At 43.8% G+C, this 26,230-nt stretch overlaps 2 protein-coding genes and 2 non-coding genes across 11 annotated transcripts in view; 1 reads left to right on the top strand and 3 right to left on the bottom strand.

Moving 5' to 3' along the window:
- Positions 1-21,392, top strand: part of LOC106605922 (nuclear pore membrane glycoprotein 210) — a 43,812-nt gene extending 22,420 nt beyond the window's left edge. For 4 of the 8 annotated variants that reach the window (XM_045718896.1, XM_045718894.1, XM_045718890.1 and 1 more), the window contains 17 exons: positions 2,055-2,117; positions 4,511-4,690; positions 4,792-4,872; positions 5,032-5,163; positions 5,297-5,443; positions 5,981-6,066; positions 8,477-8,651; positions 8,806-8,981; positions 10,819-11,039; positions 13,174-13,310; positions 13,395-13,518; positions 13,600-13,752; positions 13,863-14,146; positions 14,287-14,488; positions 14,804-14,917; positions 18,010-18,069; positions 20,596-21,392. In XM_045718896.1, the coding sequence (XP_045574852.1) occupies positions 2,055-2,117; positions 4,511-4,690; positions 4,792-4,872; positions 5,032-5,163; positions 5,297-5,443; positions 5,981-6,066; positions 8,477-8,651; positions 8,806-8,981; positions 10,819-11,039; positions 13,174-13,310; positions 13,395-13,518; positions 13,600-13,752; positions 13,863-14,146; positions 14,287-14,488; positions 14,804-14,917; positions 18,010-18,069; positions 20,596-20,699 (2,439 nt within the window). In that variant the 3' untranslated portion in view covers positions 20,700-21,392. The other 4 variants (XM_045718893.1, XM_045718891.1, XM_045718892.1 and 1 more) reach the window with 4 other exon arrangements.
- LOC106605923 (uncharacterized) lies at positions 21,277-25,962 on the bottom strand. Its single transcript, XM_045717755.1, has 4 exons — positions 25,852-25,962; positions 25,160-25,268; positions 24,358-24,505; positions 21,277-21,409 (listed from the first exon to the last, which is right to left on the bottom strand). Exons 1-4 carry the CDS (start codon positions 25,960-25,962, stop codon positions 21,277-21,279), a joined length of 501 nt encoding a protein of 166 aa, XP_045573711.1.
- LOC123743262 (small nucleolar RNA SNORA13) lies at positions 24,186-24,320 on the bottom strand. Its single transcript, XR_006770070.1, has one exon. It is a non-coding gene; the product is annotated as a small nucleolar RNA SNORA13 (small nucleolar RNA).
- Positions 24,621-24,757, bottom strand: LOC123743261 (small nucleolar RNA SNORA13). The gene has a single exon (XR_006770069.1). It is a non-coding gene; the product is annotated as a small nucleolar RNA SNORA13 (small nucleolar RNA).
- Positions 25,963-26,230: the final 268 nt, after the last annotated feature.

Raw genomic sequence — 26,230 nt, 5'->3', positions numbered from 1 at the left:
ATAGTATACAGTTCTGATGTACTGTCACAACACACCATAAAACTATAGTATACAGTCTATACAGTTCTGATGTACTGTCACAACACACCATAAAACTATAGTATACAGTTCTGATGTACTGTCACAACACACCATAAAACTATAGTATACAGTCTATACAGTCCTGATGAACTGTCACAACACACCATAAAACTATAGTTTACAGTTCTGATGTACTGTCACAACACACCATAAAACTATAGTATACAGTCTATACAGTTCTGACGTACTGTCACAACACACCATAAAACTATAGTATACAGTCTATACAGTTCTGATGTACTGTCACAACACACCATAAAACTATAGTATACAGTTCTGATGTACTGTCACAACACACCATAAAACTATAGTATACAGTTCTGATGTACTGTCACAACACACCATAAAACTATAGTATACAGTCTATACAGTTCTGATGTACTGTCACAACACATCATAAAACTATAGTATACAGTTCTGATGTACTGTCACAACACACCATAAAACTATAGTATACAGTTCTGATGTACTGTCACAACACACCATAAAACTATAGTATACAGTCCTGATGTACTGTCACAACACACCATAAAACTATAGTATACAGTCTATACAGTCCTGATGTACTGTCACAACACACCATAAAACTATAGTATACAGTCTATACAGTTCTGATGTACTGTCACAACACACCATAAAACTATAGTATACAGTTCTGATGTACTGTCACAACACACCATAAAACTATAGTATACAGTTCTGATGTACTGTCACAACACACCATAAAACTATAGTATACAGTTCTGATGTACTGTCACAACACACCATAAAACTATAGTATACAGTTCTGATGTACTGTCACAACACACCATAAAACTATAGTATACAGTCCTGATGTACTGTCACAACACACCATAAAACTATAGTATACAGTCTATACAGTCCTGATGTACTGTCACAACACACCATAAAACTATAGTATACAGTTCTGATGTACTGTCACAACACACCATAAAACTATAGTATACAGTCTATACAGTCCTGATGTACTGTCACAACACACCATAAAACTATAGTATACAGTCCTGATGTACTGTCACAACACACCATAAAACTATAGTATACAGTCTATACAGTCCTGATGTACTGTCACAACACACCATAAAACTATAGTATACAGTCTATACAGTTCTGATGTACTGTCACAACACACCATAAAACTATAGTATACAGTTCTGATGTACTGTCACAACACACCATAAAACTATAGTATACAGTCTATACAGTCCTGATGAACTGTCACAACACACCATAAAACTATAGTTTACAGTTCTGATGTACTGTCACAACACACCATAAAACTATAGTATACAGTCTATACAGTTCTGATGTACTGTCACAACACACCATAAAACTATAGTATACAGTCTATACAGTTCTGATGTACTGTCACAACACACCATAAAACTATAGTATACAGTTCTGATGTACTGTCACAACACACCATAAAACTATAGTATACAGTTCTGATGTACTGTCACAACACACCATAAAACTATAGTATACAGTCTATACAGTTCTGATGTACTGTCACAACACACCATAAAACTATAGTATACAGTTCTGATGTACTGTCACAACACACCATAAAACTATAGTATACAGTTCTGATGTACTGTCACAACACACCATAAAACTATAGTGTACAGTTCTGATGTACTGTCACAACACACCATAAAACTATAGTATACAGTCCTGATGTACTGTCACAACACACCATAAAACTATAGTATACAGTCTATACAGTCCTGATGTACTGTCACAACACACCATAAAACTATAGTATACAGTTCTGATGTACTGTCACAACACACCATAAAACTATAGTATACAGTCTATACAGTCCTGATGTACTGTCACAACACACCATAAAACTATAGTATACAGTTCTGATGTACTGTCACAACACACCATAAAACTATAGTATACAGTCTATACAGTCCTGATGAACTGTACATTGTTTTCATATGCAGGTCTACCCCCGATTCACCCTGCAGCCACGAAGTCTGGCACTGACACTGGGCAGCGTACGACAGGTAACCAAATACACATGATCAGTGTTTCTAAAATGATGGTTCAGGAGGAGCCACTGGTGGGTTTGTGTTCATGCTGACACAATGCAGAAATCACTCTGACATTTCCTAGTTGCTAAAATTCTAATAGTTTGCCTAATATCAGTTGATGTGCCAAAACAAGCAAGTATAGTGTAGAGAATCATTGTACCATCTAAACCCATGTGAAATACATTTTCCATAACTGAAATGTTTTATTTTCAGCAGTTTGAAAATTATGTACAAAACCGTAGGTAAAAGATGCAAAAACAAAAGAATAGGAATCATAGAATTAGCGCACATTGAAAGATCTACCCCATCTTAGACTTGCTTTCAATGGGAATATAACACACATTTATTTGAAAATTTGATCGGGTCAGCCAAAAAGTTACATATTGCAGCTTTAACTCTGACTCTAGGTTTCTGTTAACCCTGACTCTAGGTTTCCGTTAACTCAGACTCTAGGTTTCTGTTAACCCTGACTCTAGGTTTCTGTAAACGCAGACTCTAGGTTCATGTTAACTCTGACTCTAGGTTTCTGTTAACCCTGACTCTAGGTTTCTGTTAACTCAGACTCTAGGTTTCTGTTAACCCTGACTCTAGGTTTCCGTTAACCCTGACTCTAGGTTTCTGTTAACCCTGACTCTAGGTTTCTGTTAACCCTGACTCTAGGTTTCTGTTAACTCTGACTCTAGGTTTCTGTTTACTCTGACTCTAGGTTTCTGTTTACTCTGACTCTAGGTTTCTGTTTACTCTGACTCTAGGTTTCTGTTAACTCTGACTCTAGGTTTCTGTTTACTCTGACTCTAGGTTCATGTTAACTCTGACTCTAGGTTCATGTTAACTCTGACTCTAGGATTCTGTTAACTCTGACTCTAGGATTCTGTTAACTCTGACTCTAGGATTTTGTTAACTCTGACTCTAGGTTTCTGTTTACTCTGACTCTAGGTTCATGTTAACTCTGACTCTAGGTTTCTGTTAACTCTGACTGTAGGTTCATGTTAACTCTGTTTCTAGGTTTCCGTTAACCCTGACTCTAGGTTTCTGTTAACCCTGACTCTAGGTTTCTGTTAACCCTGACTCTAGGTTTCTGTTAACCCTGACTCTAGGTTTCTGTTAACTCTGACTCTAGGTTTCTGTTTACTCTGACTCTAGGTTTCTGTTTACTCTGACTCTAGGTTTCTGTTAACTCTGACTCTAGGTTTCTGTTTACTCTGACTCTAGGTTCATGTTAACTCTGACTCTAGGTTCATGTTAACTCTGACTCTAGGATTCTGTTAACTCTGACTCTAGGTTTCTGTTAACTCTGACTCTAGGTTTCCGTTAACTCAGACTCTAGGTTTCCGTTAACTCTGACTCTAGGTTTCCGTTAACCCTGACTCTAGGTTTCCGTTAACCCTGACTCTAGGTTTCTGTTAACCCTGACTCTTGGTTTCTGTTAACCCTGACTCTAGGTTTCTGTTAACTCTGACTCTAGGTTTCTGTTTACTCTGACTCTAGGTTTCTGTTTACTCTGACTCTAGGTTTCTGTTTACTCTGACTCTAGGTTTCTGTTAACTCTGACTCTAGGTTTCTGTTTACTCTGACTCTAGGTTTCTGTTAACTCTGACTCTAGGTTTCTGTTAACTCTGACTCTAGGTTTCTGTTAACTCTGACTCTAGGTTTCTGTTAACTCTGACTCTAGGTTTCTGTTTACTCTGACTCTAGGTTTCTGTTAACTCTGACTCTAGGTTTCTGTTTACTCTGACTCTAGGTTCATGTTAACTCTGACTCTAGGATTTTGTTAACTCTGACTCTAGGTTTCTGTTTACTCTGACTCTAGGTTCATGTTAACTCTGACTCTAGGTTTCTGTTAACTCTGACTGTAGGTTCATGTTAACTCTGTTTCTAGGTTTCTGTTAACTCTGACTCTAGGTTCATGTTAACTCTGTTTCTAGGTTTCTGTTAACTCTGACTCTAGGTTTCTGTTAACTCTGTTTCTAGGTTTCTGTTAACTCTGACTCTAGGTTCATGTTAACTCTGTTTCTAGGTTTCTGTTAACTCTGACTCTAGGTTTCTGTTAACTCTGTTTCTAGGTTTCTGTTAACTCTGACTCTAGGTTTCTGTTAACTCTGTTTCTAGATTTCTGTTAACTCTGACTCTAGGTTTCTGTTAACTCTGTTTCTAGGTTTCTGTTAACTCTGACTCTAGGTTTCTGGTCTTGAACAGTGTTTGATTCATCATTGGATCACATGACAATTCAAAAGGCTTTTAGAGATTCACAACAAAGTGAATATGATGCTGATGGAAGTCATGGTACTACTAGCTACTGTGTCAATGTCATAACTCCATCTATCTGCACGCAATCACACACTTACACACACACACTTCTCTCTCAGGTGAAGTGGGAGGGTGGCCCCCACCCCCAGTCCAGTGTGGGCTTCTCTGTGAGTGACAGCCGCATCGCCACGGTGACCGACACAGGATTGGTCCGTGGAGTGGCAGTGGGCGTGGTCAAACTCAGAGGGGCGTTGCAGACCGTCACTCAGGACACCGGAGCTCTGCTCACCTTCGCACAGGTACACACACACACACACACACACACACACACACACACACACACACACACACACATACTTTACACTTGTTGATTATCTGGTTGTCTTTGTGTGTGTGTCAGGATGAGGTGGATGTGGAGGTGTTTAACCTGACAGGGGTCAGGATCCAGGCCCCTCTGGTCAAACTGTCTGTGGGCACTGAGGTAACATACAGATCATGTTTGTATTCTCTCTCAAACATTGTCATTGTATGATGAATGTATGTGGCAGGCAGTGTAGTTTGTTTCTGTGTATGTTTGTACGGTATTTGGGTGCGTATGTGCATGTGGTTTAGTAACCCCAGTGTGTGTGCGTGCGTTTAGATGCCAGTGTATGTGATGGGCAGTGACAGTAGTCAGAACCCCTTTGCTCTGGGCAGTGTAGAGTCTGGTCTCTCCTTCCACTGGAATCTGGGCAAGCTTGGAGTACTGGAGATACAAACACGACACACTCAGGTACGCTACACTTTGTCCCTGTATATGTAGGTTAATGTGTGTCAAACCGCTTGGATATGACTGTGTGTGTGTGTGTGTGTGTGTGTGTGTGTGTGTGTGTGTGTGTGTGTGTGTGTGTGTGTGTGTGTTGTAGGCGGGGGTGACTGTCTCTCCTGCCCATAGTTTCTCTGTACTGGTGAGGGCGTGGGCAGTGGGCAGGACCAGTTTGAGAGTGACAGTTCAGCTGACCAATCACACGTCAGCATCCCACCAGCAGCTCTCTGACGAGATACAGATACTGGTAAACACACTGGGTCCACCTCCTGCTTTTTCACCTCCTACTTTTTTACCTCCTGCTTTTGAGACATTTGTTTATAGGTTGTTGTTGAGTAGTTTATGTCTGTGATATGATAACCTCTCCTCTCCAATCTTTACTCCTTTCTACTCCTGTCCTGTCCTCATCTCCTCTCTCCTCTCTAAGTTGTACCAGGAGATGCAGCTGGCTGTAGGAACCTCCAGATCTCTCTCCTCTCTAAGTTGTACCAGGAGATGCAGCTGGCTGTAGGAACCTCCAGATCTCTCTCCTCTCTCCTCTCTAAGTTGTACCAGGAGATGCAGCTGGCTGTAGGAACCTCCAGATCTCTCTCCTCTCTCCCCTCTAAGTTGTACCAGGAGATGCAGCTGGCTGTAGGAACCTCCAGATCTCTCTCCTCTCTAAGTTGTACCAGGAGATGCAGCTGGCTGTAGGAACCTCCAGATCTCTCTCCTCTCTAAGTTGTACCAGGAGATGCAGCTGGCTGTAGGAACCTCCAGATCTCTCTCCTCTCTCCTCTCTAAGGTGTACCAGGAGATGCAGCTGGCTGTAGGAACCTCCAGATCCATCCTCATGTCTCCCTACTCACACTACGCACTACAGAGCAACAAGTGAGAGCCAGCATGTGTGGTTGTGTGTGTCTGCATGTGCAGAAAAACAAAATATCACATTCACATAAGTATTCAGACCCTTTACTCAGTACTTTGTTGAAGCACCTCTGGCAGCGATTACAGCCTCTATTCTTCTTGGGTATGACGCTATAAGCTTGGCACATGTGCATTTGGGGAGTTTCTCCCATTCTTCTCTGCAGATCCTCTCAAGCTCTGTCAGAGCATTGCTGCACAGCTATTTACAGGTCTCTCCAGAAATGTTTGATCGGGTTCAAGTCCGGGCTCTGGCTGGGCCACTCAAGGACATTCAAAGACTTGTCCCATAGCCACTCCTACGTTGTCTTGGCTGTGTGCTTAGGGTTGTTGTCCTGTTTGAAGGTGAACCGCTCTGGAGCAGGTTTTCATCAAGGATCTCTCTGTACTTTGCTCCGTTCATCTTTCCCTAGATCCTGACTAGTCTCCCAGTCCCTGCCACTGAAAAACATCCCCACAGCATGATGCTGCCACCACCATGCTTTACCGTAGGGATGGTGCCAGGTTTCCTCCAGACGTGATGCTTGGCATTCAGGCAAAAGAGTTCAATCTTGGTTTCATCAGACCAGAGAATCTTGTTTCTCATGATCTGATAGTCCTTCAGCTGCCTTTTGGCAAACTCCAAGCATGCTGTCATGTGCCGTTTACTGAGGAATGGCTTCCATCTGGCCGCTCTACCATAAAGGCCTGATTGGTGGAGTGCTGCAGAAATGGCTGTCCTTCTGGAAGGTTTTCCCATCTCCACAGAGGAACAATGGAGCTCTGTCAGAGTGACCATCGGGTTCTTGGTCACCTCCCTGACCAAGGCCCTTCTCCCCCGATTGCTCAGTTTGGCCGGGTGGCCAGCTCTAGGAAGAGTCTTGGTGATTCCAAACTTCTTCCATTTAAGAATGATGGAGGCCACTGTGCTCTTGGGGACCTTCAATACTGCAGAATTTTTGGGGTACCCTTCCCCAGATCTGTGCCTCGATCCAATCCTGTCTTGGAGCTCTACGGACAATTACTTCGACCTCATGGCTTGGTTTTTGCTCTGACATGCACTGTCAACTTTAGGACCTTATATAGACAGGTGTGTGCCTTTCCAAATCATGTCCAATCAATTGAATTTACCACAGGTGGACTCCAATCAAGTTGTTGAAACATCTCAAGGATGATCAATGGAAACATGATGCACCTGAGCTCAATTTAGAGTCTCATAGCAAAGGGTCTGAATACTTATGTAAATATGTATAAAAAAAAAAAAATGTTTTTCTTTTTTTGCCAAAATCTCTACAAACCTGTTTTTGCTTTGTCATTATGGAATATTGTGTGTAGGTTGATGAGGGAAAAAATGATTTCATCAATTTTAAAACAAGGCTGTAACGTAACAAAATGAGGAAAAAGTCAATGGGTCTGAATACTTTCCGAATGCACTGTATGTCTGTACTCGTTTGTGTGTTTGTGTGTTTATGTCTGTACTCATGCATGTGTGTGTTTATGTCTGTACTCATGCATGTGTGTGTGTATGTCTGTACTCATGCATGTGTGTGTTTATGTCTGTACTCATGCATGTGTGTGTTTATGTCTGTACTCATGCATGTGTGTGTTTATGTCTGTACTCATGCGTGTGTGTGTGTGTATGAGTTTATGTCTGTACTCGTGTGTGTGTGTGTGTGTGTGTGTGTGTGTGTGTGTGTGTGTGTGTGTGTGTGTGTGTGTGTGTGTGTGTGTGTGTGTGTGTGTGTGTGTTTATGTCTGTACTCATGCGTGTGTGTGGTGTGTGTGTGTTTATGTCTGTACTCATGCGTGTGTGATTGTGTGTGTGTGTTTGTCTGTACTCATGCGTGTGTAATGTGTGTGTGTGTTTATGTCTGTACTCATGCGTGTGTGTGTGTGTGTTTATGTCTGTACTCATGCATGTGTGTGTTTATGTCTGTACTCATGCGTGTGTGTGTGTGTGTGTTTATGTCTGTACTCATGCATGTGTGTGTGTGTTTATGTCTGTACTCATGCCTGTGTGATTGTGTGTTTATGTCTGTACTCATGCATGCATGTTTGTGTGTGTGTGTGTTTATGTCTGTACTCATGCCTGTGTGATTGTGTGTTTATGTCTGTACTCATGCATGCATGTTTTTGTGTGTGTGTGTGTGTTTATGTCTGTACTCATGCCTGTGTGATTGTGTGTTTATGTCTGTACTCATGCATGCATGTTTTTGTGTGGGTGTGTGTGTTTATGTCTGTACTCATGCCTGGGTGATTGTGTGTTTATGTCTGTACTCATGCATGCGTGTGTGTGTGTGTGTGTGTGTGTGTGTGTGTGTGTGTGTGTGTGTGTGTGTGTGTGTGTGTGTGTGTGTGTTTATGTCTGTAGTCATGCCTGTGTGATTGTGTGTTTCAGAGACACTATCTGTCCTGTACGGTACGGCCTGTGTCAGTGTGTGAAAGGGGAGGGTCTTGTAACGGTGGACAGCCAGGGAGTTCTGAGGGCGGGGCCTGACACGGGATCTGCCCTGCTGGAGGTCATCGCTATGGAGACCTGTGGGGTCAACCAGACCCTGCTCATCAGCGTCCGGGTAAGTTGGTCACTTGTGTCCTTCGATGGGATCCATTCTAAAGTAGACCTGGTGAGAAACTCAGCATCCACAGTTGACCCTAACTGGGACTGGGTCATCACTATCTGACCATGCTGGGGAGTACAAAAGTGTATTTGTGTGTTGTGTCTGCCAGGTGTCTCCAGTGTGGTTTGTCAGGCTATTCAGTGTGTCCAGCCTGTACAGTGTTGGAGGGGGAGGCCTGCCTGCCTTTCCCCTGGGCTGGACCATCAGAGTCAGGGCTCTCTGCTACGACAACCTGGGACAACAGTTCAACGCCCATAACACCCTCACACACATTACCACCAACAGGTAACACACACACTCTGACATTACCACCAACAGGTAACACACACACTCTCACATTACCACCAACAGGTAACACACACACTCTCACATTACCACCAACAGGTAACACACACACTCTCACATTACCACCAACATGTAACACACACACTCTGACATTACCACCAACATGTAACACACACACTCTCACATTACCACCAACAGGTAACACACACACTCTGACATTACCACCAACATGTAACACACACACTCTCACATTACCACCAACAGGTAACACACACACTCTGACATTACCACCAACTGGTAACACACACACTCTGACATTACCACCAACAGGTAACACACACACTCTGACATTACCACCAACATGTAACACACACACTCTCACATTACCACCAACAGGTAACACACACACTCTGACATTACCACCAACATGTAACACACACACTCTCACATTACCACCAACAGGTAACACACACACTCTGACATTACCACCAACTGGTAACACACACACTCTGACATTACCACCAACTGGTAACACACACACTCTGACATTACCACCAACAGGTAACACACACTCTGACATTACCACCAACATGTAACACACACACTCTCACATAACCACCAACAGGTAACACACACACTCTCACATTACCACCAACAGGTAACACACACACACTCTGACATTACCACCAACATGTAACACACACACTCTCACATAACCACCAACAGGTAACACACACACTCTCACATTACCACCAACAGGTAACACACACACACTCTGACATTACCACCAACATGTAACACACACACTCTCACATAACCACCAACAGGTAACACACACACTCTCACATTACCACCAACTGGTAACACACACAGTATATAGTCAAATCTCTCTCTCTCTTTCTCTCTGTCTGTTTTATTTTCCTTAAAGCTGGGAGCCTTCATGGTCAAACTGCCACGTCCGTTTGGGATATTACATCAACAAAGAAGTTACTGCCAACAACCAACACTGTTTCTCCTCTCAGACATCACTGCCCACGTGACAGAACAGCACAATATATACAGATCATTTTTTACCATGTGGACGGAGTCTGCTCTCCTCTGTTTCTCCTCTCAGACATCACTGCCCACGTGACAGAACAGCACAATATATACAGATCATTTTTTACCATGTGGACGGAGTCTGCTCTCCTCTGTTTCTCCTCTCAGACATCACTGCCCACGTGACAGAACAGCACAATATATACAGATCATTTTTTACCATGTGGACGGAGTCTGCTCTCCTCTGTTTCTCCTCTCAGACATCACTGCCCACGTGACAGAACAGCACAATATATACAGATCATTTTTTACCATGTGGACGGAGTCTGCTCTCCTCTGTTTCTCCTCTCAGACATCACTGCCCACGTGACAGAACAGCACAATATATACAGATCATTTTTTACCATGTGGACGGAGTCTGCTCTCCTCTGTTTCTCCTCTTTCTCCTCTGTTTCTCCTCCGTTTCTCCTCTTTCTCCTCTGTTTCTCCTCCGTTTCTCCTCTTTCTCCTCTGTTTCTCCTCCGTTTCTCCTCTTTCTCCTCTGTTTCTCCTCTGTTTCTCCTCTTTCTCCTCTGTTTCTCCTCTGTTTCTCCTCTTTCTCCTCCGTTTCTCCTCCGTTTCTCCTCTGTTTCTCCTCCGTTTCTCCTCCGTTTCTCCTCTGTTTCTCCTCCGTTTCTCCTCTGTTTCTCCTCTGTTTCAACAGCAAGACAAAAACCATAACAAAGGTGCTCGGGGCGAACAGTGGCGTTGTTTCCCCTAATGTGGATTCCATCTTTAAACACTCTTCTCTCTCTCTCAGGGATGACTTGGTGCAGGTGACTCCAGACTCAGACAGTCATTCCTTCGTGGTCCAGACAGTGTCTGGGGGTTTGACAGTCCTAGGGGTGCAGGCAGACCCCACCAACCCCTCCCTGAGTGACTACACCCCCCTCCCTGTCCTCCCCGCCATCTCTGCCCCCCCCCACACACTCAGGCCTGGAGACACACTCTGCTTCAACACCCCCGTGACAGGACCACACGGTGAGACACACACACACACACACACACACACACACACACACACACACACACACACACACACACACACACACACACACTGTGGCCGGTACTATAGATTGGGAAGGGAAAGGGGATACCTAGTCAGTTGTACAACTGAATGCATTCACCAGAAATGTGTCTTCCGTATTTAATCCCTCTGAATCAGAGAGGTGCGGGGGGGGCTGCCATAATCAACGTCATCGGGGGCCAGGGAGCAGTTGTTGTTGGAGGTTATTGGCTCTTAACCGCTAGGCTACCTGCCACCTAGACACACCCTCACTCTCTCAAAGAATCATAACTGAGAAGAAGGAGATAAGTGATGTTTTTAATCATCATTTTAAACAGTAGTTTAATTGACCCTGGTCAGTCAATCGACTGCTCTTCACTCTGCCAGCCTCCAGCTGACTCCACGGTTAACACGTCAACTTCTAGTGAATCTTTCTTTTCATTTCAGCAATTTACTATCTGTGATGTGCTAGATGTCTTGCTTAAGATGTATGTAAAAAGAAACATCAAAAACTGGGGCTGATATGCTTGATCCATTGTTGCTGCAGCTCTCTGCCCCCTGATTGCTGAATCATATTTTAACCTGACGATTATATCTGGTACTATTCCCAAGGTTTGGAAGGCGGCCCATGTACTCCCCCTTCACAAAAGGGGTGACCTAAATAATTATTGCCCTATTTCTAAACTTTCTTGCCTAGCTAAAATATTAGAATCCTTGATTCATTCTCAGCTAAGATCGTTCTTATCTTTGAAATGTATTCTACAAGTACATCAGTTGGGTTTTAGACCAGGTCATAGCATCTCTGCTCCATCCCTAGTTATAAATGTGGTTAATTGTCTGGATAAAAGGCAACATTGTGCTGCCTTCTTCATTGACCTGTCAAATGCCTTCGATACTGTTGATCACTCACTGCTAATTCAGAAGCTTGCCTCAATTGGCCTGGACCAGGCTGCATGTAACTGGTGTGAAAATTACTTGACAGATGTGTGTCTACCGATGGTGTTAAATCAGGATTCCTGGATATTACGAAAGGTGTCCCGCAGGGGTTAATTTTGGGTCCTGTACTTTTGACTGTTTACATTAACAATATCGACTTGTCTGTAAAAATGTTTAACCTGCACTTGTATGCCGATAATACTGTTGTGTATGCTAACTACAGTCTGCCTTCATTGTATTACAGAAAAACTTTATTGACCTGAAATTAGTATTGAATGCAGGTGAAACTAAGTACATGTTGTTCTCTAGAGCGCATAAAAATAATTGATGATTTAAGCATATGTACTTTGTATGGTGTCCATATTGATCGTGTCCCTGCTTACAAATATCTGGGCATCTGGATAGATGAAAAGCTGTCTTTTTAAAAAGCATATTGACGAGTTAGTTAAGATGCTGTGAATAAAAATGGGCTTCTATAGAAATAGGTCCTGCCTCTCGATAAATAGTAGAAAGCAGATTAGTAAGTCAACGTTCCTATCAGTCCTAGACTATGGCGACATCATCTATATGAAAGCAGCTGCTACTTCATTAACGCAGCTAAATGCAATTTATCATAGCGCACTGTGCTTTATTACGGGTGACAGTTTTAGCACTCATCACTGCATTTTCTACCAGTATGTTGGTTGGCCCTCTTTGATGTCACTCACGTAGGTTGATACATTGCTATGTTTTCATTTATAAAGCCCTTTTACAAGAAGTCCCACTGTACCAAACATCTTTACTGAACTTATGACATAGGAGTTACCACACCTGGTCTCAGGGATGGTTAACTCTGGAAATTAGTAATTTTGTCTCTAATGAGTTAGGTAAATCAGCTTTTAGTTTTTTTGCACCTTATTTGTGGAACAATCTTCGAAATGTTCTTAAATGTGATGTTTTGGGGCCTCTAGGCCAGTTCAGAATGCTGATTGAGGACCTTTTTACTGATGAATGTCTTTGTTTTTCATGACTGTGTTTTTCTTTCTGCTTCCATTTTGTATTTTTGAAGTGTGTATTTTCTGTAATTCATCTGTAAAAGAGACCTTGGTCTCAGTATGACTCCCTGATAAAATAAAGGTTAAAAATAAAAGAAAACACACACATACTTCATTTCTCTCTGTCTCTCTGTCTCAGGCCAGCCAGGTCAGTGGAACGTGTCGTCTAGTCGTGTTCTGCAGATCGACTCAAAGACGGGAGCTGCCCTGGCAAAGCATTCTGGGACGGTAGTGGTCTACTACAGACTGGAAGGTGGACAGCAGGCTCTCAGAGAGGTACAGTACAGCAGAGGGTTACCATGGAAATGAGGGGGTTGCCATTGAAATGAAGGGGCCACCATGGTAGTGTTTTGCCAACAGGTGAAGGTGGACTCTCCAGCCATCCCAGAACTCTCTCCTCCTGATGATCGTTTCCTCACCAACTGGCCTGGTGCAGCTGACTACACGGTTCCTGTGGAGATATACACCTCCCCCGTCAACACAGGTGAGTAGTAAATTGATACCTCTCTGCTCTCTCTCTCCATACCTTGCTCCTCTTCTCCCACCTCCCCATCTCTTCCCCCAGCCCAGTGTTCCCTGTCCCAGAGGGAGGCCATAGAGAAGAAGCTGCAGCCAGAGGCAGAGTTAGGGTGTTCCCTGCACTTCAGCGCCCCCTACCTCCAGCTCAACACACTGCAGGCTGTGATGGTCACCACGCCTCACTATGACCTCGACACAGGTACGACAGGGATACAGAACCTCTCTTCCCAATCCCATTGATAAAAATACCATGTCTCTAAAATAATACAGTAAATAATTATTTGAACAATTTTTGACTCTCTCCCTCAGGTGAATACAGCTGCAGAGTCTCTGTCCGTCCCCAGTCAGATTCCGTCCTCCACCTCCTCTCCTCCATCTCTGTCTCCGTCTCTCTCTCAGCCTCTCTGCGGGGCCAGTCCCCCGTCCCTGTCCTCCCTCTCTCTGCTCTGTCGCTACCTCTCTCCGGACATTTGGTACAGTTGCCGTACCTGCCTGCGTTCCACTGCCCGGTGTCTTTCCTGGTGCTCTCTGCTCTGCAGCCCATGGCAGAGTTCTCTGTGCTGGGCACCAAGGAGGTGCTCTCTGCCCTACAGGTGGGTCACATTAGGACTAACATTAAGCATTAGAACATTTACAGCCCCACAATACACAATGCATACAGCTTTAAGACCTTGGCATAGACAGTACAGAGTGAATGCAATCCATATCTCTTCTCTCTCTGTGGTGCGTTCAGTTCCACTCTGACAGTACTGACGTGCTGCTATCTGAACCCAGTCAATCAGACGGACATCTGGTGTTGTCTGTCTACATTTCCACTTCCTGGGTCAAAAGTCAGGCCCTGCCCCCTCCTGCCAACATCACCCTCTCCAGCCACCTGACCCCACAGACTCATGTCCTTACAGTTTACATCACGGTGGACAGCGAGGTGAAGATAGGTGAGGAGCAGACTCACACAGAGCCAAAACACAGCTAAACATAACAATGAAAACATTCCTATACAACAGTGTTTCCCAAACTCGGTCCTGGGGCCCCTCTGGGTGCACGTTTTGGTTTTTGTCCTAACACTACACAGCTGATTCAAATATCCAACTCATCATCAAGCTTTGATTATTTGGATCAGCTGTGTAGTGCTAGGACAAAAACCAAAACATTCACCCAGGGGGGGCAGGACAGAGTTAGGGAAACCCTGATATAGCCCACTGACTCACCCCTGTATCCACACATCTGACCCTGTCTGAGTGTGTGTTCAGGTTCCACAGATCTGATTCGTTTACAATCTTCCTGGACTCAGCTCCTGGACTTCCATCTCATCCTGGTCTTTGCTGTCTTTGCAGTTATGGCCACTACTGCCACCTTATACATAGGTAACTATCTAACCACTCTTCACCACTACCTTATTCATAGGTAACTAACCATACCACCACTACCTTATTCATAGGTAACTAACCATACCACCACTACCTTGTTCATAGGTTACTAACCACACCACCACTACCTTATACATAGGTAACTATCTAACCACTCTTCACCACTACCTTATTCATAGGTAACTAACCATACCACCACTACCTTATTCACAGGTAACTAACCATACCACCACTACCTTGTTCATAGGTAACTAACCACACCACCACTACCGTATTCATAGGTAACTAACTATACCACCACTACCTTATTCATAGGTAACTAACCACACCACCACCTTGTTCATAGGTAACTAACCACACCACCACTACCTTATTCATAGGTAACTAACCGCACCACCACTACCTTATTCATAGGTAACTAACCACACCACCACTATCTTGTTCATAGGTAACTAACCACACCACCTTGTTCATAATTAACTAACCACACCACCACTACCTTGTTCATAGGTAACTAACCACACCACCACTACCTTATTCATAGGTAACTAACCATACCATCACAACCTTGTTCATAGGTAACTAACCACACCACCACTACCTTGTTCATAGGTAACTAACCACACCACCACTACCTTCTTCATAGGTAACTAACCACACCACCACTACCTTGTTCATAGGTAACTAACCACACCACCACTACCTTCTTCATAGGTAACTAACCACACCACCACTACCTTGTTTATAGGTAACTAACCACACCACCACTACCTTCTTCATAGGTAACTAACCACACCACCACTACCTTGTTCATAGGTAACTAACCACACCACCACTACCTTCTTCATAGGTAACTAACCACACCACCACTACCTTTTTTATAGGTAACTAACCACACCACCACTACCTTGTTCAAATTAACTAACCACACCACCACAACCTTGTTGATAAGTAACTAACCACACCACCACCTTGTTCATAGGTAACTAACCACACCACCTCCTTATTCATAGGTAACTAACCACACCACCACCTTGTTCATAGTTAACTAACCACACCACCACTACCTTGTTCATAGGTAACTAACCACACCACCACCTTGTTCATAGGTAACTAACCACACCACCACCACCTTGTTCATAGGTAACTAACCACACCACCACTACCTTGTTCATAGGTAACTAACCACACCACCACCACCTTGTTCATAGGTAACTAACCACACCACCACCTTGTTCATAGGTAACTAACCACACCACCACAACCTTGTTCATAGGTAACTAACCACACCACCACCTTGTTCATAGGTAACTAACCACACCACCACTATCTTGTTCATAGGTAACTAACCACACCACCTTGTTCATAGGTAACTAACCACACCACCACTACCTTGTTCATAGGTAACTAACCACACCACCACTACCTTGTTCATAGGTAACTAACCACACCACCACTACCTTGTTCATAGGTAACTAACCATACCACCACTACCTTGTTCATAGGTAACTAACCACACCACCACTACCTTGTTCATAGGTAACTAACCATACCACCACTACCTTGTTCATAGGTAACTAACCACACCACCACTACCTTATTCATAGGTAACTAACCACACCATCATCTTATTCATAGGTAACTAACCACACCACCACTACCTTGTTCATAGGTAACTAACCACACCACCACTACCTTGTTCACAGGTAACTAACCACACCACCACTACCTTGTTCATAGGTTAATAACCACACCACCACTACCTTGTTTATAGGTAACTAACCACACCACCACTACCATGTTCATAGGTAACTAACCACACCACCACTACCTTATACATATGTAACTAACCACACCACCACTACCTTGTTCATAGGTAACTAACCACACCACCACTACCTTGTTTATAGGTAACTAACCACACCACCACTACCTTATTCATAGTTAACTAACCACACCACCACCTTATTCATAGGTAACTAACCACACCACCTCCTTGTTCATAGGTAACTAACCACACCACCACTACCTTGTTTATAGGTAACTAACCACACCACCACTACCTTATTCATAGGTAACTAACCACACCACCTCCTTGTTTATAGGTAACTAACCACACCACCACTACCTTATTCATAGGTAACTAACCACACCACCACCTTATTCATAGGTAACTAACCACACCACCTCCTTGTTCATAGGTAACTAACCACACCACCACTACCTTGTTTATAGGTAACTAACCACACCACCACTACCTTGTTCATAGGTAACTAACCACACCACCACTACCTTGTTCATAGGTAACTATCCACACCACCTTGTTCAAAGGTTACTAACCACACCACCACTGCCTTATTCATAGGTAACTAACCACACCACCACCTTATTCATAGGTAACTAACCATACCACCACTACCTTGTTCATAGGTAACTAACCACACCACCACTACCTTATACATATGTAACTAACCACACCACCACTACCTTGTTCATAGGTAACTAACCACACCACCACTACCTTATACATAGGTAACTAACCACACCACCACTGCCTTATTCATAGGTAACTATCCACACCACCTTGTTCAAAGGTTACTAACCACACCACCACTGCCTTATTCATAGGTAACTAACCACACCACCACCTTATTCATAGGTAACTAACCACACCACCTCCTTGTTCATAGGTAACTAACCACACCACCACTACCTTATTCATAGGTAACTAACCACACCACCACTACCTTATTCATAGTTAACTAACCACACCACCACTACCTTGTTCATAGGTAACTAACCACACCACCACTACCATGTTCATAGGTAACTAACCACACCACCACCTTGTTCATAGGTAACTAACCACACCACCACTACCTTGTTTATAGGTAACTAACCACACCACCACTACCTTGTTTATAGGTAACTAACCACACCACCACTACCTTGTTCATAGGTAACTAACCACACCACCATCTTATTCATAGGTAACTAACCACACCACCTTGTTCATAGGTAACTAACCTCTCAGTTGGTGGTGACTTACTCCCTACTCTGGTGACAGTTAACACTTCTGTATTTGTCAGTGTACAACTCCTGCATGCAGACGGTTCCTGTCCCGGTGGTCGGCCTGTACCCAAACACACGTCAGTACCAGTTATCTTCTCCAAATTATTTCTAGGCTTTATATCAGAGGTAATTGTTCTCCAGTGGAATGCAGCAGTCTTAGGGTTGTGTCTAAGCTGGTGTGTGTGTTCTCCAGTGGAATGCAGCAGTCTTAGGGTTGTGTCTAAGCTGGTGTGTGTGTTCTCCAGTGGAATGCAGCAGTCTTAGGGTTGTGTCTAAGCTGGTGTGTGTTCTCCAGTGGAATGCAGCAGTCTTAGGGTTGTGTCTAAGCTGGTGTGTGTGTTCTCCAGTGGAATGCAGCAGTCTTAGGGTTGTGTCTAAGCTGGTGTGTGTGTTCTCCAGTGGAATGCAGCAGTCTTAGGGTTGTGTCTAAGCTGGTGTGTGTGTTCTCCAGTGGAATGCAGCAGTCTTAGGGTTGTGTCTAAGCTGGTGTGTGTTCTCCAGTAGAATGCAGCAGTCTTAGGGTTGTGTCTAAGCTGGTGTGTGTTCTCCAGTAGAATGCAGCAGTCTTAGGGTTGTGTCTAAGCTGGTGTGTGTTCTCCAGTAGAATGCAGCAGTCTTAGGGTTGTGTCTAAGCTGGTGTGTGTTCTCCAGTAGAATGCAGCAGTCTTAGGGTTGTGTCTAAGCTGGTGTGTGTTCTCCAGTAGAATGCAGCAGTCTTAGGGTTGTGTCTAAGCTGGTGTGTGTTCTCCAGTAGAATGCAGCAGTCTTAGGGTTGTGTCTAAGCTGGTGTGTGTTCTCCAGTAGAATGCAGCAGTCTTAGGGTTGTGTCTAAGCTGGTGTGTGTTCTCCAGTGGAATGCAGCAGTCTTAGGGTTGTGTCTAAGCTGGTGTGTGTTCTCCAGTAGAATGCAGCAGTCTTAGGGTTGTGTCTAAGCTGGTGTGTGTTCTCCAGTGGAATGCAGCAGTCTTAGGGTTGTGTCTAAGCTGGTGTGTGTTCTCCAGTAGAATGCAGCAGTCTTAGGGTTGTGTCTAAGCTGGTGTGTGTTCTCCAGTAGAATGCAGCAGTCTTAGGGTTGTGTCTAAGCTGGTGTGTGTTCTCCAGTGGAATGCAGCAGTCTTAGGGTTGTGTCTAAGCTGGTGTGTGTTCTCCAGTAGAATGCAGCAGTCTTAGGGTTGTGTCTAAGCTGGTGTGTGTTCTCCAGTGGAATGCAGCAGTCTTAGGGTTGTGTCTAAGCTGATGTGTGTTCTCCAGTAGAATGCAGCAGTCTTAGGGTTGTGTCTAAGCTGGTGTGTGTTCTCCAGTAGAATGCAGCAGTCTTAGGGTTGTGTCTAAGCTGGTGTGTGTTCTCCAGTGGAATGCAGCAGTCTTAGGGTTGTGTCTAAGCTGGTGTGTGTTCTCCAGTAGAATGCAGCAGTCTTAGGGTTGTGTCTAAGCTGGTGTGTGTTCTCCAGTGGAATGCAGCAGTCTTAGGGTTGTGTCTAAGCTGGTGTGTGTTCTCCAGTGGAATGCAGCAGTCTTAGGGTTGTGTCTAAGCTGGTGTGTGTTCTCCAGTAGAATGCAGCAGTCTTAGGGTTGTGTCTAAGCTGGTGTGTGTTCTCCAGTGGGATGCAGCAGTCTTAGGGTTGTGTCTAAGCTGGTGTGTGTTCTCCAGTGGAATGCAGCAGTCTTAGGGTTGTGTCTAAGCTGGTGTGTGTTCTCCAGTGGAATGCAGCAGTCTTAGGGTTGTGTCTAAGCTGGTGTGTGTTCTCCAGTGGAATGCAGCAGTCTTAGGGTTGTGTCTAAGCTGGTGTGTGTTCTCCAGTGGAATGCAGCAGTCTTAGGGTTGTGTCTAAGCTGGTGTGTGTTCTCCAGTGGAATGCAGCAGTCTTAGGGTTGTGTCTAAGCTGGTGTGTGTGTTCTCCAGTGGAATGCAGCAGTCTTAGGGTTGTGTCTAAGCTGGTGTGTGTTCTCCAGTAGAATGCAGCAGTCTTAGGGTTGTGTCTAAGCTGGTGTGTGTTCTCCAGTGGGATGCAGCAGTCTTAGGGTTGTGTCTAAGCTGGTGTGTGTTCTCCAGTAGAATGCAGCAGTCTTAGGGTTGTGTCTAAGCTGGTGTGTGTTCTCCAGTAGAATGCAGCAGTCTTAGGGTTGTGTCTAAGCTGGTGTGTGTTCTCCAGTGGAATGCAGCAGTCTTAGGGTTGTGTCTAAGCTGGTGTGTGTTCTCCAGTGGGATGCAGCAGTCTTAGGGTTGTGTCTAAGCTGGTGTGTGTTCTCCAGTAGAATGCAGCAGTCTTAGGGTTGTGTCTAAGCTGGTGTGTGTTCTCCAGTGGAATGCAGCAGTCTTAGGGTTGTGTCTAAGCTGGTGTGTGTTCTCCAGTAGAATGCAGCAGTCTTAGGGTTGTGTCTAAGCTGGTGTGTGTTCTCCAGTGGAATGCAGCAGTCTTAGGGTTGTGTCTAAGCTGGTGTGTGTTCTCCAGTAGAATGCAGCAGTCTTAGGGTTGTGTCTAAGCTGGTGTGTGTTCTCCAGTGGAATGCAGCAGTCTTAGGGTTGTGTCTAAGCTGGTGTGTGTTCTCCAGTGGAATGCAGCAGTCTTAGGGTTGTGTCTAAGCTGGTGTGTGTTCTCCAGTGGAATGCAGCAGGACGGTGTGTTTCTCTCCCTGGATCAGACCCTCGTCCCCAGACACAGAAAGGATCATCCGCAGACGCAGCTGGCTCTGGAGCACACGGTGACACTAACAGCCCTGTGAATGATCCATGTTAAAACCTTCAACTAAACAATTTCCTGCCAAACGTTGTCAGTGTGTTGCGTTGGTCCATTTAAGGCACAGGTGTCAAACTCATTCCAGAGGGACGAGTGTCTGCGGGTTCTCTCCTCCCTTGTACTTGGTTGAATTAAGGTCACGGATTAGTAAGTTACTGTCCTCACCTGGTTGCCTAGGTCTTAATTGAAAGGGAAAACCCAGCAGATCCTAGGTCCTCCGTGGAATGAGTGACACCCTGATTTAAGAACAGTGGGTCTACTTGAACAGGGTCTCGAGGTAGTTGTTCAGGCATAGATCTAGGACCAGCTTACCTTCCCCATATGACACCATGTTGTTTTCTAATAATAGAGTCAAACATATGACACCTGGATCAAAGACTGACAAGTAAACTGGATTCTTTAACGAAAAAACTAAACTTTATTAAGAAGTGAGAGAAAGGCCGGTGGAGGAGTGGTGTTACAGTGATGTCATCATGCCAGGGGATGTTTTCTCTACGTACACAAAACAGAGCTCAACACCATCTTTCCTCTTCTTCAGTTTCATCTCTACTTTTCCTCTCGCGTTGTCACTTCCTGAGCAGGGTCACTGGGGTCAATCCCGTCTCTCCTCCCTTGGGTCTCTCGGTCCAACAATCTCCATTGCTGAGAGTCTAGTGCTGTTTTCTCCTGAATGAGCATCCTGGGTGAAGGAGAAAGATAGTTATGGTCCCAGACAGATTTCACTTTTATATGGTAGGGAGAGTGAGGAGATCAAACTACTGTTTATTGTTAAGGCCAGACTGACAGCCTAGCGGGGGAAGGAGATATGAGGACAACGGGAAGGGAGAGAAATCCAGACAATGGGCATGCAGGGATCATGTGAGGCGTCAAGTGTGGGCATTACATGCTGACCACACCACTCATGTTGCAAAATACATTTACACATTTCATTTAAACTTCACTCACATCTGCGTAACCAGGCGCTAAAATAAACTTGGTTCTATTTTTGATGCGCTGCAAGTCCCACCTCTCCCATCTCCTCATTGGTTTTTAGGAGCATATACCCACGTTGGTTATAGAAATATGAACTAAAGTTCCACACACCAGTCCAGTCGGTGGTGGTAATGCACTTTAAAGTTGGTTGCCAACCGACATAAAGTCCACAGAAGAAGACTACTGAAGGAGAGATTACTAGAAACTAACTAGGTTTCCCCTTTTATCCATGGCTTGTCGGAGTAGAGAACACACGATTGTGTGCAACTCAAAATGGGTCAATATTCTACAAAGATCCAGAAAAAAAGGACCTTGTACATTTCAGGTAAAATAACCCAATGTTTATCTCCCAGGACAAATTAGCTCGCAACAGCAAGCTAGCGAGCTAAATGTTTTGTGTTTCAACCTGAACAAAAATATAAATGCAACATGCAACTATTTCAAAGATTTTACCGAATTACAGTTCATATGAGGAAATCAGTCAATTGAAATAAATTCATTAAGCCCTAATCTATGGATTTCACATGACTAGGAATACAGATATGCATCCAACTGAAGAAAAAGGGGTCTCAGGATCTCGTCATGGTATTTCTGTGCATTCAAATTGCCATTGATAAAATGCAATTGTGTTCATAGCTTATTCCTGCCCATAACGTAACCCTGGGTCTCTCTGTTCACAACGTTGACATCAGCAAACTGCTCGCCCACACGACGCCATACATGTGCTCTGCTGTTGTGAGGCCAATTGGATGTACTGCCAAATTCTCTTAAAACGACGTTGGAGGCAGGTTGTGGTAGAGAAATAAACATTAAATTATATGGCAACAGCTCTGGTAGGATATTCCTGCAGTCAGAATGCCAACTGCACACTCCCTCAACTCCAGACATCTGTGGCATTGTGTTGTCTGACAAAACTGCACATTTGAGTGGCCTTTTGTCCCCAGCACTGTGTAATGACCATGCTGTTGCATTAGCTTCTTGATATACCACACCTGTCAGGTGGATTATCTTGGCAAAGGAGATATGCTCACTAACAGGGATCTTTTATTTCAGCTCATGGGACCAACACATACTGCGTTTATATCTTAGTATATAGTTGGTTCAGAGCTCGTTTTGATATTTTACACTGCGTGTCTTGGATTGCGTCTGGTGTGGACATACAAAACCAACATGGTCCAGTCAGCATGTTATATGGACAGACATTCATTGCATGCCAATATTGTCAATCATTAATTCTAGGACAATATTGACCAACTGACTGGTGACCCAGGAAACAGTATATAGCACCGCTATCACTAAGCAAATAATACAGGGAATAGGTTCTACCTGGCAACAGCACATATAGTGAGAAATATGTTTAACATCAAATCGCAGTATACATTGTTTCAGCACTTTTAATAAAGATTCACCCATTTTGAATGTTGTGTTTTTGTGCATCTCTGGGTGATGTTATATCCATTCCCTTGGTCATGTCATGTGTATCTGAGCCATTGCCGTTCAAGCAGCCAAATTCAGGCCGGTATGATGTAGCACTGATTGTCTCTCACTACCCTGGAAGTTAATAGGAATGACTTTTAGATCGCAAAACCGTCTGTCATGCATGTCAGATTTTAATACTGGCCGATGTCATAACGCGAGAGGTTGTCTTCTCTTGAATGAGCCATTATCATATTTTTGCAGTTTTCTTACGTTAAAATTTGTAATTTAACAGAGGGTCTAACACATTCCTCCTGTGTCTGCTTCGTCAGTCCAAGGTGCATTGCATGGTGCTGCTGTGAATGTCAGACCACTGAGGCACATCAATCTGCAGGTTGAAAATGGTGAGACTGTAGACTCCTATATTGATAGTGCAGTTTTTTTTAGGTGATTTTACAGCCAACGGGCTACTTCATATGCTGATATTGACTTTGGCGTTGTGTTTAGGTATGTTTGCGAGCCAGCTACCTGCCTACCTAACCCATAGAGCATTGCAATGTGGGTTTTGTAGTCGACTTGAGCTGCAACAGATTTCCACAATGGATTTGACATGTTGCTACCAACCTTATAATAACAAAATGAAACATTTGTTCACAAAACATAGTCCACAGTGTTATGTAGCACTGTAAATGATAGGAATGAATGGTGTGGAATTTTCCTTGAAGTATTGTTATGATATTGTGAGGTCCATGGCCATTCCTATCCCTACAAACACTGCCAACCTGAGCTGTGGTGAATACAAACCAAGCCAGCTGAGCAGGTAAAGGGTCACACTTCAATTGGGGCTATTGAAAAGCAATACATTCAATTATTTGGGTCATGGTCAGTAAAGTATGAAAAAAATACATTTTCAACTAGAAAACAAAAAGGAGTTTTATTTGACAAGTTCAGGTAATCAACTTTTCCCCCAAAAAAAACATTTGCCATCTCGTGGCATGATCCTAAAGAGTGGCAGGTCAGACTATTACAACTAGAAACAGAACAGACAGTATTATTTCTGTATACTACTGTGTTCCTGCAGTTACTTATTGAAAGGAATCAGTGGAGACTCCTTCCAAACAAAGACAATCACAAGGTTACTGTATGCCTTGGTAGACACCTCATTCACTCTGGAGACAATGAATGGGCAACACATAAAGGCATCAATCATGTCCAACAGTATTTTTCCATCCTGGATACTCTGTGTGGAAGGCTGGGAGTGTGTGTAGTATAGTACCTTCTGTGAGGCGTGCTTTACCCCCTGTAGGTTGACACAGGACTGTGGAGCATCCGACACACAGCACGACCGTCTGGGCGTGACTGAACACTGTCGTGATCTTATAGCATCCTGTAGAGAGAACAGTTCAGACAAATTAACATTCACCTCAATGTCCTAAACTGAACGAGACGTACTCGTGTTTTCAGTCCCAACAAATCACACACAAATTATGTTCTAATTACTGTTGTGTTCTTGCAGTTGCAGTTATTGAAAGGAATCAGTGGAGACTCCTTCCAAACAAAGACAATCACAAGGTTACTGTATGCCTTGGTAGACACCTCATTCACTCTGGAGACAATGAATGGGCAACACATAAAGGCAAGTCGCTACTCATCCCTCTAGAAACAAGTCAGTCTCAGTAATCAACTACCAGACTAGATTTACATTTAAATCATTTAGCTGACAACTTACAGAGCGCATACATTTTTGTACTGTTCCCCTGTGGGAATCAAACCCACAACCCTGGCATTGAAAGCACAATGCTCTACCAACCGAGCCACGGGATCACATCGAGTTTCCATTGGCCATGCAAACGCTCCCTTTGGTGGACTGACCAGTTTTACTGAAGACAGGCAAACCAATGACCTGTCAGTTGAATATGGTCCCACATCCTTTGATTCTAAAGTCAGTCAAGAACAAATTCTTATTTACAATGACGGCTGCGTTTGGTGTGAGCTGAGCCGGGGAGTCACTTCTAGCTAAGCTACTGGGAGACATACTAACCTGGACATTTGACATCCATAAAATACGAGTTAGGGCTCTGTACAAGACGCTTCTTCTTGTGACTTCTCTTTTCCTCCTCAGAGGTTGGGTGTAACAGGTCCTTTGCGAGCTGGAAAAAAAAAACAGGGTGGCCATCTTAGAAAATGCAGATTGAAAAGTCCATTTGATAATCTTGCTAGCTAACAAGTTAAAACAATGTCCATACAGGAGACGTGTACATTAGTTAGTTTAATCAAAATCATTTGACAAATGTTCGTTGGGTAAACTCCTGGTTAGTACTGGCTAGCCTATGTACTGTCTAGCCTATGCTATTTAACGTTACATTGTTTAGCTAAAGCCTGCGTACGTCTACATTCAAACATAAGTAAAGGAATGCGCATATCTAGTCAAACTGCAACGTGTACAAGCGCTGTCAAATGTTTAGAAACAATCACTAAACATCAAACTAGTTAGCTAGTTAGTTACATGTCAGTCCATGCTTTCTATTGCATGCACGCCGCCATATTGCGTCAATTCAGCAGACCTTGGCACGCAGTTTAAGATTGTTCTAGCTATCCATTGCTTGAATAATCCTGAATATATTAAATCGGAATATTCGCTAAATTCTAATACACCGATGGATGTGGTCATGTCCCGCTCAAACAAAATTCCCAAACTGAAGCAAGGGTTATATTGCTTGTGTGCGCACTTACTGGCATGTTGGCGAGTTTGTAGCCGTTGCCGAAAAGAAGGATCAACCGGAAGTTGACAGTTAATAAATGAACGGGGCCCGATGGCAGGGGCCGGAAGTGTTTAGTCGCCATTACGTGTCAAGGAGGCGAGGCAAAGGAGGCCATGTTTGTGAGGTCAACTCTTTCTTCCAAATCACACTGGCCGACACACAGAGAGGTTTTGTTCTGCGCCATCTATAGCTAGCCTTACTGGCACATTTGATTTTGTTAGATATCTCTCGCAGTGTTAGGGAGAGACCACTTAATTTTTAATAGAGACATTCAATTTTATATTTCTCTTTTATTCTACTTGTCAGTCAAATCGTGTTTGTTATTAGTTGTTTTATCCACGAAAAGAAAT

Source organism: Salmo salar, chromosome ssa05 (genome assembly GCF_905237065.1).
Source record: "Salmo salar chromosome ssa05, Ssal_v3.1, whole genome shotgun sequence".
Lineage (NCBI taxonomy): Eukaryota > Metazoa > Chordata > Actinopteri > Salmoniformes > Salmonidae > Salmo > Salmo salar.
Note: the sequence above shows the minus strand (reverse complement) of the source record. Positions and strands in the feature narration are given on the sequence as shown.

Bases quoted from the DNA above. Each gene is read 5' to 3' on its own strand.
- LOC106605923 (XM_045717755.1), bottom strand. From the start codon at position 25,962: ATGGCGACTAAACACTTCCGGCCCCTGCCATCGGGCCCCGTTCATTTA. The intron at 25,269-25,851 runs GTAAGTGCGCAC...TTTTTTTTCCAG, and splicing joins ACAAACTCGCCAACATGCCA to CTCGCAAAGGACCTGTTACA. The intron at 21,410-24,357 runs GTATCCAGGATG...TCCTTCACCCAG, and splicing joins CTCCCAGCCTTCCACACAGA to GATGCTCATTCAGGAGAAAA.